The following is a 13,943-nucleotide window of genomic DNA, read 5'->3' on the forward strand; positions in this document are numbered from 1 at the left end:
GTGGCTGACTCTTAACTTTTATAAAGAATATCTCTTTGGATTTGAGACTTTTGTGTTTGCAACTTTACAGATCTTCTTTATGCACCAAGAGCTTGTAACACTCCAAAGAGAAAGGAAAACTTGAAATCGCATCATATGACCCCTTTAAGAATTCAGATTTTATGATTACACATGCTGTTCTTTTGGTTTGCTTAAGTAAGCAGCACATGTTTAGCAATTGTAATTGGTTTAATTTCTGTTACAGCAAACATCAAAAAACAAAGAAGTGACTTTGCACCAGACAGTAAGTACAACCGTAAGACTAAACATTGACACCTCCTTTTTCCATCAGAGTAATAGTCCAATGTATTATGGAACATTTCTGTAATAATTTCTTTGTTTAAAAAAAATCTGAAAATAAAGCATAGTATCATTTCAACAATAGGTTTTATATTATTGATTATAATGTTTAACAAATGTTTACACACAGAAAACCTTTGATTTCTCTACTGTTTTGGCTTTTTATTTTTAGGCAGCCAATTTCAAATGAAACCAGGCAATAGCGAGGTAAATAAAATTGTATCTCACAAATACACTAAATACATAGCAGAATATGAAATAAAAATTATGTATGAAACAAAAAATAAATAAATTGATGATATACATTTTCCATTCTCACTCACAGATTACAGCTGATTTTAACATTAAAGGGAATGTTCACCCGAAAACGAAAAATTCTGTCATCAATTACTCACCCTCATGTCATTACAAACCCGTAAGACCTTCATTCATCTTCAGAACACAAATTAAGATATTTTTGATGAAATCCGAGAGCTTTCTGAGCGTTGTGGTTCTCTCGTGAATGGTGGCAGACTGACCCAGAAGAGAATAAATCATTGAATAAAGTCTTTTTTGTTTTCATATCTTGTATTCTCGTAGCTTCATAAAATTATGGTTGAACCACTGATGTCACATGGACTATTTTAACGATGTCCTTACTACGTTTCTGTGCCTTAAACATGGTTGTTCCCTTGCTGTCTATGGAGGGTCAGAAAGCTCTCGGATTTCATCAAAAATATCCTTATTTTTGTTCCGAAGATGAACGAAGGTCTTACGGGTTTGTAAGAACATGAGGCTGTGTAATTAATGAATTTTCATTTTTGGGTGAGCTATCCCTTTCATTTTTATAGCACTGACACGCACTATTTGTAAACTTCATTGATTAGACTTTATTTCACATAAATTGAATACATTTAAATTGATTTGATTAAATATGAATATGAGATATGAACAACTGTTTTCTAATTTATCAGGGAAAAGACAATGAACATGGAGTGGTGAGGCTAGACCAATATGAAGACAAAGAAAGTTGCAAGCGGAAAAACATCAATCAACTCGTTGGTAGGCTTAATCTCTTGGGCAAGTACCACAGCAAACTAAAGTCACATGCCTTTCTGCAAGTATCTGCACCTTCATTGCAGAGGCATGAACCTTGTGAGGAGAGTAACTTGGTTCAAACTTATATACAAAGACTCCTGATGACAGATTACAGAGCAAGATACATCCCAATAAAAGAAAAACCCAGCGAGGTGTTCAACACACAAAGAAACATGGTGTTAGATACAGGAAAAACCAATGCTTTTGAGAAAATTTTCAAGAGGTCTGCACCTGAACAAACAAATGAACAGAGTAGAAGCCAGCCCATTCACCCAATGGACATTCAGATGATAGTGTACCTCTATGCAGATAATTTCCTACGTCAGCTCATGGTAACAAAACTCTCACAGTGTCAGTATGCTCTTCCTCTGCTTGTGCCCAGTCCATTCACCCAAGAGATTGAATTTCCCCTGTGGACCTTCCGACAAATCAAGAAGAGTTGGAAGTCACACAAAAGAAACATTAGCAAAAATCAAGCAGTCCACAAGACTGAGACACCCATGGTTGCATTTTTTAGGTTTTCAGAAGTTTCTGCATCCAAATCTGAATTAATGAACAACCTGATCAATGAACGGCATACCACATTCTTTCACAGACACTGCTGTGGAAGCAGCAAATCCCGCCTGCTGATGGATGGAGTGGTTGAGATCGCCTGGTACTGTCCGTCTGGAGATAAAAACGATAAATTCACAGATTGTGTTGCATTCTGTAATCTTCATGGTGATGCTCAAGCTAATGGGACACAGCTAAAAATTCTGAATGAAGACTCCTCAATAAATGTAGTGCTTTTGCCAAATCTTGATAAGAGTGACAAAAGTATGGCAATGGTGGAAAAGCTCTACAACAGTACAAAGCCTCTCATTTGCCTTCTGACTGAAGATGCCTCAGGTGTTTCCAAACTGCAGGAAGGCAAATATACAATTGGCCTGAAACAAAGAAATAAATCAGATATATCTGAGGATGTCAGAAGAGCCATCAAAGACTGCCTCTCACAACCACTGTCAGTTTTTAAACTTATGAATATGGGCAAACACACAGGAATCAAAGTAGACGAGAATGATGATGACTGCAGGAGTGGAAAGGAGACAGCAGAGTGGATGATGAAACTACTGGAGGAAAAGGAACTGTCCAAAATCAAAGAAACATTTCTGCCTTGTCAGGGAAAACTGTGGCATGACTGGTGTCTTAAGAACAAAGAACTACATCGACCTCAAGGGGATAACATTGAAATGCACAATAGCCAAAAACAAACAGAAATGCACAAAATCCGAGAGCAGCAGAAAGCATCCGGCGTCAGTAATTTTATGAAGTTGTTTACTAAAAACATTTATTCCAGAAATGTTGACGAGAAGATGTATTTCCTTAAATGGCTTGGGATCCTCCTGGATGAGTACACTTCAGAAGACCTCTCCATGCTTCATCATAAATATGATGAAAAATGGTCAAAAGTGCTGGATTTGAAAAAGAAACATGATAAATCTAAACATCTCACAGCAGAACAATCACAACTAGAGATGCTCTCTGAGAAACTGAATGCCGCAACATTTGGCTTGGAGCATATACTTCGTGAAATTGGGCAGATATATGAATCAGATGTATCTGTTAAGAAAAATACAGGATCTGGATGTAAACTAGATGTCAGGTCTCTACCACGGATTGTAGCAGAGCTCATGATCTCCGGATACCCACTGGAGCTGATGGACGGTGATGCAGCTCATGTGCCTCTGATTTGGGTTCAAGCAGTTTTAGATGAACTTATCAAAATCCTGGGAGACCAGATATTCTTCGTGTTGTCTGTTTTAGGGATTCAGAGCACTGGGAAATCCACCATGCTGAATGCCATGTTTGGACTGCAGTTTGCAGTCAGCGCTGGTAGATGCACCAGAGGAGCCTTCATGCAGCTGGTCAAGGTGTCTGAAGAACTAAGAAAACAGTTAAACTTTGACTACATTCTTGTCGTAGATACTGAGGGTCTTCGTGCTCTAGAGTTGGCTGGCAGGTCAACAAGAAATCATGATAATGAAATGGCAACGTTTGTTGTTGGTCTTGGAAACATGACTCTAATCAATATCTTTGGTGAGAATCCAGCTGAGATGCAGGACATCCTTCAGATTGTTGTTCAAGCCTTCCTGAGGATGAAGAAGGTACGAATGAACCCCAGCTGCATGTTTGTGCATCAGAATGTTGGAGACATCACAGCGAGCGAGAAGAACATGGTAGGGAAAAGGCGCTTACAGGAGAAACTAGATGAGATGACTCAACTAGCGGCTAAAGAAGAAGTCTGTGACGCAGAATATTTCAGTGACGTCATTAAATTTGATATAAAGACTGATGTGAGGTACTTTGCCCAGCTCTGGGAAGGCAGCCCCCCCATGGCACCACCAAATCCATGTTACAGTGAAAATGTCCAGGAGCTTAAGAGCACTATTCTGTCTCATGCCTCAAAAAGTATGGGTGTCACACTGGCACAATTCAGAGATCGTATTGGAGATCTCTGGAACGCTCTTCTGAATGAAAACTTTGTTTTCAGCTTCAAAAATACGTTGGAAATTGTAACATACAGGAAATTGGAGGAGGAGTACGCAAAGTGGACCTGGAGTCTCAGAAGTGCCATGTTGGAGATTGAAGACAAACTACGCAACAGAATCAACAACAGGCAACTGCATAAAATTGAGAGTAGAGAACTGGAAGAGGAGATGGCAAAGACCCTTGAAGAGGTGAAAAACTCCATGAAACATTACTTTGAAGAACACAAGGAAAAGGAGATGCTGATTCAATGGAAATTGAAATTTCAAGAGAAAATCAAGCACCTTTATGGGGAGCTTGTAAGAGATGCAAAAACAAAATTAGAGAACATCATCTCTCAAAGGGAAGCTCTCACCAAACTGGTGGAAGAAAAAACCCTGCGTGAAAGAAGACTCTTAGAGAAGAGCAAAGAGCTTGCATTAAGTCTTAAGCACAAGGCTCTTGATGAGAATGAGTTGAAAAGACTATTTGATTCAGTTTGGGAAAAGTGGGTCTCTGAGCTGACAGCAGATGTTCCACCTTTTAAAGAAATCAATATAGTACATGACATAATTACAATCCTAAATGAAATGCATGAAGAAGCACTTGTGCGTGACAGATTAAATAAGTTTGAAAACATTGTTCATGTGTCTGATCTCACCATATATGTAAATCCCATCAAAAAAGCAAACAGAAATTCCATTAACACTCCCCTGTTACCACCAGAGGAACAAGAGTCAATAAAACAACTGATGCACAATGTCTTTCGTCAAACTGAGAACCGGGTGAAGTCAAAATCAGTTGCAAAAATTGGATATAATTTAACTTATATACAAGAAATTGCTCAACTTGTAAAAGATACTCTTGGAGAACACAAGTGCATGCACACAAAATATGAATTCAAAAAAGAGTTCATTGTTGATTTGACACTATATATGTGCAGACAGGCAGGTATGAGGTTTGCAGAGCTTAATCAGGTTTTCAGAGAGACTAATGATCCCTGGATTTATTTAGAAAGAAAGAAACCAGAATACTACAGCGTCTTCCAGGGATTCTGCAAAGGTGCAACATCTGCTGCAGTATTTGGAGCCTTGATTTGTAGTGAGCTGAAAAACCCCATTCTTCAGAGTGTCTACAACAAGACTGCAAATGATCTAGCAGGAGAGATGCGCACAAATATTCCAGCTTTCAAAGGCAACAGGTCAAACCTGGAGAAACACATTCTGAAAGCACTAGCAGAGGAGGAGGACTTTCACAAATTCATGGAGTACATTCATCATCCCAGGGACCACTTTGAAGATTTCATCCAACGTGAAGTTAGAGCATACATAACAGAGGGTAACTCCTCAACTCTTGCAATGATTAAAGGGAACATCAGACACAAGGAGCAATGTGTCATCACGGCTGCTGAAACGGCAACAGCTGAAGTCTTAAGTAAAGGAGGAGATGCAAATATGTGGCTGGAGATCTTCTCAGACTGTCTGAAAGACGAGCTTGAATACAATAAAGAACACCTCACTGGTAACTGCTGTCAGGACATCACTGACTTTGAACTTCTAGAGGAGGTTGTGAAAAGAGAACTTCATCCCATAATAGAAGAGTTGAACAGATACCTAACAAATCTCTCTGATATTGAAATGAAAATGTTCTGGAAACCGCCAGATGAGATTTTGATTGACCATTTCTGCCAATGCTGCTGGGCTCAGTGTCCTTTCTGTAAAGTTGTCTGTGTTAGCACAATGGAGGACCATCCTGGAGATCATATTGCTCCCTTCCATCGTAACTGTGGGATGAAAGGGATGATTTACAGAGGTACAACTAACCTTTGCTTGACCTTCTGCACATCTTCAGTGGCAAGTGACACACAGTACTTTTATCCAGATATTCGAAAAGATGACACAGTTTTATGGAAGGAGTACAGAACAGCAGGTCCTCTCTATGCAAACTGGTCCATCACGCCTGATCTCTCAGAGCTGCCATACTGGAAGTGGTTTGTGTGTCAATTCCAGGCTGATTTGGAGAAATATTATAACAAAACATTCAGTGGTTGTGGTACGATTCCAAATGAATGGAGATCCTACACAAAAGAGCAAGCTATGGAGAGTTTGGAGAAATACCTGTAAATTTAATCGCTGCCTTAAGTTTTTAAATAAACTCAAAGAGGAACCAAAGTGTCCTGTAAAGCCTGGAGCTTATTTCCAATCAGCTTCATTGTTCTCAACACTTACAGGCCTTTTTTATAAAGGGATTTCATTGTAAATAAAATTATGGAAGATTTTTAATTATTTCGTACAGAAATTATGTATACCATTAGTTGACTTCGATGTTCAGGGGTTTATGATTGGTATTTTAATGCCCCCCCCCCTCCTTTTCAATTAAATAGTTTGAAAACAGTTTTGTCTACTTTTTGTAACTGTAGTTTTCACTGTCATTGTTACCTGTACCGTCCAACACATTATTAGTATTGCAATAAAATGACTGTATACTGCACTGTTTACTTCACTACTTGTAATGGTAACACTTTACAATAAGGGTACATGAAAAATCATGTACTAATGCCTAAATTAATACTTAATTAATCAAATACTAATGATTATTAAAGTTGTTAACTAATCATGAATTAATGAAGAGCTATCCTTAGCTACAACTGGAGTCATATGGATTCACGCATGAATAACAGCAGCCTTAATTACATTTCAGTACATGTTTGATAGTTAATGCATTAATTAACATTTATGGGTAAACTAAATCAAACAGCCTCTTTAAGAAATAATAAGAAATACTCTGGCTTTGAAATAAATTAAAATAACTTAATATCATAATTTGAGCTTTTGTCATCTTCAGCTTAATGATTGATCTTGTCTGTTTTGTGTTGTTCTCTTTCCCTTTAAATTCACCCTGCTGTGACTTATAAACAGCTAAATAAAAATAAAACCTCAAAATCCACAAAGAATATTTGTAGAACAATCCTGAAGAAATGCCCGGAAACAGTTCACTCTCCATCCAGACGCAGGCCGTGATGATACTGTACCTCCGCTCTCTGACTTCTTGAAAATCCACACCACATCTCTTAACGGGGCTAAATACTTGCTGTGTTAGTACATGTGTATTTGATAGTAAGTATAAAATAAATCATGAGCTGAGTTTAGTAGGTAGTTAATAATGAGTTAATTATTGTGGGCCCTCTCAAGTAAAGTCATGACAAAATAATGCATTAACAAACCAAGAGTTAATGTTATTGTATGGGTAATTAATAATGAGTTAGTATAATGGGCCCCTCAAAGTAAACTCATGAAACAAAGATGCATTAACAAATCATCAAATAAAAACCATTAAACATGCTGTAAGAGTCATCTTTATTCCTTTACACCACCAGTACAACAAACAATGATAAAGGTTATTTATAGTCCTTTTATTATTTATTTACATCATATATGGACTCAAAAGAAAGTTCACACATGCCTGTAAAGACACACATAAGGTAAACTATGGTACCTCCAGAAGCTAATGCTAACCGAAGCATACACAATTAAACGTCAAAATAATATAATTAATTACTGTACATAACTTCGAATAAAACACGAGACAAACATAAATTTAATTATAAATTCGGTTTACAAAAGCAGCCAACATTTATTAGATTAAAATGCCAGCAAACTGCTAGCGCCTATATATGGAATGCCAAAGCTGACTTAATTAGAAATAAAGAAATGTACAAAGAAATGTAAAAAAGCAAATATAAATAAATAAATATACAAAGAAAAGTAAAAAAGCAAAATGAAATCATTATTTATAATTTAATTTCCTTATGTATTTTTTTCCCATTTATTTATTTTTTATTTTATTTATTTATACATTTATTTATTTCCACTTTTATTTATTTTCACATTTATGTATTTATTTATTTCCACATTTATTTATTTCTACATTTCTTTGTCTAGGGTAATGAGGAGGGCGTGTTTTACCTCAGGAATAGCAATAGAGCCAGAGTAGGCGAGGGGTAAGCTTTGAGGCCGCAGTGACACCTTGTGGTACCCAAACGAAGTACAAGAAGTGTAGCCTACATGACGCGCCTGTTGATAAGTGTGGGATGAATGATTTAGATGGGCAATATGGCCAAAATCTTATATCACAGATTATTAATTCAATTTCACGTGGGGGGTTGTTTCGGCTACGAAGCGTGCATTCTGTGATCGCGTGCATTTGCTGAAGCTTGCTAAAGTGTGCAATCGCTTTCTTACTCGTGCTGTTTTTTTAGGTTTCACTTCTGTGTGGTCACCGCATCAACTGATTATAATGGGTTCTCTTGGCGTAGACACGGCTTTAGATACGGATTAATCACACGTCTTAGGCTGGAAATATCCAGAATTAGATCAAACAAAAGGTGTCCATGCGGAGCTAGTGAAACACACAAGCCATGCATTGTAGCCTAAAACATGTTTAATATTTGCGACTGACCAACGATTGTATGCGGCTATGCAGAATGTTTACATTTTATATACAGTAGGTTATTCAGTGACAAGAAAATACACAGTTAATGAGGTACTTAATTAAAACAGCACAACAACAATTACAAAGTAAAACCTGGAAAAAATGTATGTATTGATCATCACCTACAGGGAATGTTTCATCTCCATCACTCGTGAGAAAGTTCCTGAACAGCTCATAAAATGGTTTGCTTAAAGAATGATCTGTGATCTCGTTACAGATGAGGGGGCTCTGGTAAGACCTGCTTTCAGAGTTTTGCGTCTTGGTGGATTCTCAGCTAGTCTCCGTGCATCTTCCTCTTCCTCTCTCCAGAGCTCACGCTTTTTCCTCTCTAACTCCTTATCTTCATAATTCTCCTCCAGCTCTCTCTCCTTTCGTGCAATCTCTTCCTGTCTCTCCTCCAGAATCTTCTCTTGTTTTTCACGTATCTTTCTCTCTGAGTTCGGGTAAAATGACTTTGTGTAGCAGCTTCTGCCATTGATGGCCACCAAGGTATCGATCTTCTCCAGAAGTTTGGTCACTTGCTCAAAGTTTCCCGTGATCTTGTTATTGAAGAACACAAATCCACCACTGCATGTGCGGATAAAGTCTCTGAGGTCTTTGTCTGAGCTGGCAATCACATCATTTGGCATTTTCCCCTCTAGTCGATCTCCGTGTGTGAACAAAACAACCGTGTAATTCCAAACGTTCTTCCCGAACATGTTCTGGATTAATTTATGCATGTTCTTGTCCTCATTGGTTAAGTTTCCCACCGGCTGAACCAACAGAAACACGTGTGATCCTGGTTTATAGAGAGAGACAGATTTCATGATGACTGATGACAGATTTCTCCCTGATGACTTCCTTCTCCATTCGATTGATCTTATTCAGTCCCGGCGTGTCGATTATGGCCACAGGCCGCCCATTGATGTTTCCAGAAGCTCTTTCACAGAACTGTGTGACTCTGCTCAGCTGCATATCTGTGTTGAAGGCGTTGCATCTGAGGATGGTGTTTCCAGATGAGCTTTTTCCAGACCCTCTAGCACCCAGTAACATGATGCGCAATTCCTCTGCCTCAGCTTCAGCTGTCATGCAGGTTGAAACGATATGACTATTCATTTAAATGAAAAGTTCACAAAAAAAAAAAAAAAGAATACAATTTCTGCCATTATTTACTCAACCTCATGTTATTCCAAACCTGTGTCTGTGGAACACAAAGATATTTTGAAGAATGTTGGTAACCAAACAGTTTTGTTTTCCTTTTATTTTTCCTAATTCCATAGTATTTTTTTTTTCATAGTATTTTTTTCCATGCCATGGAAGTCAGTGGGATCCAATACTGTTATTTTGTGTTCCACAAAAGAATGAAAGTCATGTAGGTTTCGAACTACATGAGGTTATATCATTTTATAATGAGGATGTGATTGAAGTGATTGACAGTTATACCACTTTCCCACCACTAGAGGTCACCTTCTCCAGAATACTGACTGAAATCCTCATTGTTCACACTTGTGTAGTTTACATTGTTTCTTACTGATTTAATTCCATGTCAAACACTATCTCTGCTAACAAATATATGTACTATGTAGTTGTTTTGAATAACTCAAGTAAAACATTAAATTTGAAGGTCAATGAACATAAAAGTTAAATGACTGGCAACTGCATAACTTACTGGTTGAGAATAAACACTTAATCAAATTAATTACTGTAAGAGAACATGAATTTTGTTCTAAACCTAAATGAGAAGATTCACTGTCTACTTTCTACATAGACAGCTGCTTTGTACGGGAGCATCCTAACCAAAATTCACTAGAGATGTTAGCATATTGCTAAACTCATTACTTAATATATTGTACTAATAAGCACAAAAATACACAAGACTCTCAAATATTGGGTGAAATAGTTAACTCTCAATTAAAACATTTCAAACTGACATTCCAAAAAGTTATTAATTGCTTTAGAGTTCATTGTATGGCATTCTTCAGTCTTTGGGGTTTGCCCAAAAAGTGTTTTGTTGTCAGGAATTTTCTTATGCCTAAAATGCTATCAAATAGTTTGGAAAAGCACATATGACTTTGCAAAACCTTTTTAGTATCAGTTCTGAGTATTCTTGGTTTTCTGATCTGATGAGTTGGTTCTTCTTTATCTTGTTTCTGTTCTCTTGGCATTGTGCGTTTTGTATTTACAGCTCAGATCGGAGTGATTTCATGTGCAATGGGCATTGTCTGCTTCTCTAGACTCAAACAACTCAAGTACCCACTGAACCTGCTTAGTACATTGATTTATTTATATTTAGTGGTAATTAATATCACACTTACCATTCAAGGAGGGTGATTTTGAATTTGCTTTTAAGTCTTGAATATCTAAACCAGATAAAGCCAGAAAATTATTTAATGATAATAACATACTACTACTAATAAAAAGAATGAATTAATATAAATCTCACAATTTATTTGGCTTACCATGCCAAGTTGGTGATTTTGAGTTTGTTCTTACGTTTTCATATAATTCATCAATTTCAGCTACGGAAGACATTAATATTAATATTCATTATTAGTGAAAATGAATGTCTTTTTATAAAAGACTTTTTAAAGTGATTTGATTTGAATGAATTCATTCAGACATGATATATGAATCAGTAACTCACAACCCAGTGACGAGTCCAGTTCAAACGTTTCTTTCTCTATTTCAGCCTTCAGACTGTCCCACAGCTTCTCTTCTGAAGTCATTGTTCTGTTTTATAAAAAAATAACCTCAGTATTTGAGACTCAACTCCCATCTTTAATACCTAAAGATGTATAAATGAAAATACTCACAGTGGTCAGAGCCGATGTTTATGATTCAGGATCCACAGACAGAGTATAGAATTCTTGAATCTGAGTTCCTTCACCACTGTGAATGACTGAGAATCCTGTGTAACCAGTATTGCACAAGCCCAATGAGAAGTCTTCTATCTGTCTTCTAACAGGCATTTAGATGATAAGAAAAGACTTAAACATGTTTCAGATACGCAAACAATTTCAGTAGTTTCAAGCATGAAGACACACTATTGAGTTAAAGGGTTGGTAAGGCAAGGGTTGCTCATAGTTCTTTATTATTTCATCCAGTCAGACACTTCCACTGTTATCTGGCACGCTTCTCAGGTATGCTATATATATATACTGTATATGTCCTATTTGGAGGTTTTTATAGGACTGTGTTAAGTATTTCATCTTGTGGTGTGTCAGGATGTGATGTGTGATTTGTTTTCAGGAAGTGCATACTGAGATAACACCTGTGAGCTCGCAAGTCAAGAACAAAAAAACAAACAAAAAAAAAAGTTATCTCTGATTGCCATCTGTTGCTATTTTCAAAATGTGTTTTTCATTCAAATTCAATTCAGAGCTATGCATGTATATAATATTTAACAATGCTAACCAAACATAAATATCCCTAAGCACAGCCCTAAAAAGGATAACAATAATAATGAATTAATTGTTAGTGTGTGTGACTCATATATGTGTATATATTTGTTGCACACACAAACAAACACACACACACACACACACACATATATATATATATATATATATATTTTTGAAAAGTGATTTCTGTTAAATAAAATATCTCCTTTTGAAGTGGACTTTGAGCTTTGTAACTTTGCGGATCTTTTTATGCTCAAATAGCAACATTACAGACTAACTAAAGTTGAAAAAGTGAAAAAGCATAATAGGACCCCTTTAAGTGAATAAAATGCAATGAAATGACTGTGAGTTACTTTGGATGAATTAGGGATTGGTAAAATGATAACTCATTAAAACTGTTTGACAAACTGCTAAAAATGCTTCTTTCAGCACATCTGTGTCTTTTTCATGACCCTCTGAATGGTACAGTATATTACAGTAGATACTTTACATGCAGTTCAGTATATTCCTGAGAACCAGAAATAAAAAGCTTTGTGAATTTAGTATTTTTTCATGTCATTACATTGTTTAGAGCATAAGAAAAAAATGGTAAAATAACATTTTTGAAAAATTATATTTTATGCATATGTTATGCTATGTCTTCTGTAGAGGACACCAGGACTCAGTTTTTCTAAAAATAAAATGACAAGAATAGACATGAAAAGGCAAAAACAATGGGATTTTTTTAAAAATCACCAATCAATCTTTAGGTTTCAGGATTTTTTTTCTCTGGAAAGCCCTAAATGTGCTCTGTACAGGACATCCAGACTTAAAACTGTGACATGTGAGGTCTCAGAGAAATTCACTAAAATATAATGTCCACTACAGAGGCAAAAACTCCATAGCTGGGTATCAGGAGCATATTCCTGTTGACCAGTGGAGGGCAGTGGTGACACAGGAGCCTCATGATGTGGAAATAACCAGAGCATGTAGTCAAACCACTGTTACTCTAGCACTCTGGTATGTAATCATCCACCTCAAGAGGTTCAAAAGAAAGAGAGAATGTCAGACAGAAGGAAATAAGCCATCTAACTGAAACACAAGAGGGACGAGAAAGACACCATGGTTGTTTTAGTTATTGGAATCTGGCCAGCACAATGATTTGAGTTTCTGTTACTAAATGAAACCATTTAACACTCTTTATCCTGAATAAAATATTTTTTTCCACTGGTGTTTTAAATATCATAGAGAATATAGAGATAATATGTGACTTATTTTTCCTTCAGTTGTTTATAATCATGTGTTATTTTCCCCCATGTCAATCGATAAAAAAAAAACAAATGCAAAAAAGTTCAGATAATAATACATAACTGGATTTGGAAGAGGCTTTTCTATTTACATGCATGATATATAATCCATGTTTACTACACTGGAGCATTTTTGAGGTTAATCTTTTGTCACTTGATAATAGTGATATTTAAATTTATATCAGATTAAATAAGTTTTATGTATTTTTGTTTGATGCAGGATTTGTGGTGCAGTAATTCATCTAGACTGCAGGGTAAATTTACTTCTCAAGATAAGAGAATATTTAAAATGCCATAAATTTACTAAAGAACCACATTTTTAAGAGCAGGAAATATTTTGAGCAATATTTATAGTTGCAAAGAGAAATGATTAAATGCAGCAAAAAAACGTTTCACTGCCTCCACAATTTCCCTTTAAAGGGAACTTCGAACTGCGTCCTCTTGGGGTCGCTATGGGGAACGCCTCGTCGTGACCCGTGTCTGAAGCATACATTGAAAAACACCAACAACACCTTGGCCACTACCGGAGCGACTATAGTATAAATAGGCACCGGGAGAACACAGCATCCTCTTCTTCATCTTCACTGACTGTTTTGTTTGAAGCGTGCATTTCTGTGGTAAGAGCGCATAGATCTCTATTCATATCATTATGGATAAAACATTTTTTTTTAAAAACGAGCACTAGCAAAGCGTTTAGAGGATGTGTGCATCTGTGTCGTCGTTATTTAACATCTGATGACACACACGATCTATGCGTTGTTTGTTTGGGCGAAGAGCACGAACGCGCTGTCCTCGAGGGGGCAATCGGCGTGCACTGCGAGCGTTTTCCAATGAAAAAGCTCCGCTCTCGTTTGTCTCTCTTTTC

General features: G+C 36.7%; 1 protein-coding gene and 1 pseudogene across 1 annotated transcript in view; one reads left to right on the forward strand and one right to left on the reverse strand.

Moving 5' to 3' along the window:
* The window catches only part of LOC107748810 (interferon-induced very large GTPase 1), an 8,506-nt gene extending 2,424 nt beyond the window's left edge, over positions 1-6,082 (forward strand). The window contains exons 2-4 of the mRNA XM_016563773.1: positions 245-283; positions 512-546; positions 1,293-6,082. Coding sequence (XP_016419259.1) covers positions 526-546; positions 1,293-6,044 — 4,773 coding nt within the window. The 5' untranslated portion in view covers positions 245-283; positions 512-525 and the 3' untranslated portion in view covers positions 6,045-6,082. The remainder of the gene's footprint in view (positions 1-244; positions 284-511; positions 547-1,292) is intronic.
* A 2,315-nt stretch (positions 6,083-8,397) lies between these two features.
* LOC107748803 (GTPase IMAP family member 7-like) lies at positions 8,398-9,480 on the reverse strand (annotated as a pseudogene).
* Positions 9,481-13,943: the final 4,463 nt, after the last annotated feature.

The sequence above is a fragment of the Sinocyclocheilus rhinocerous genome, unplaced genomic scaffold (genome assembly GCF_001515625.1).
Source record: "Sinocyclocheilus rhinocerous isolate Xijiao unplaced genomic scaffold, SAMN03320098_v1.1 scaffold950, whole genome shotgun sequence".
Taxonomy (NCBI): Eukaryota; Metazoa; Chordata; class Actinopteri; order Cypriniformes; family Cyprinidae; genus Sinocyclocheilus; species Sinocyclocheilus rhinocerous.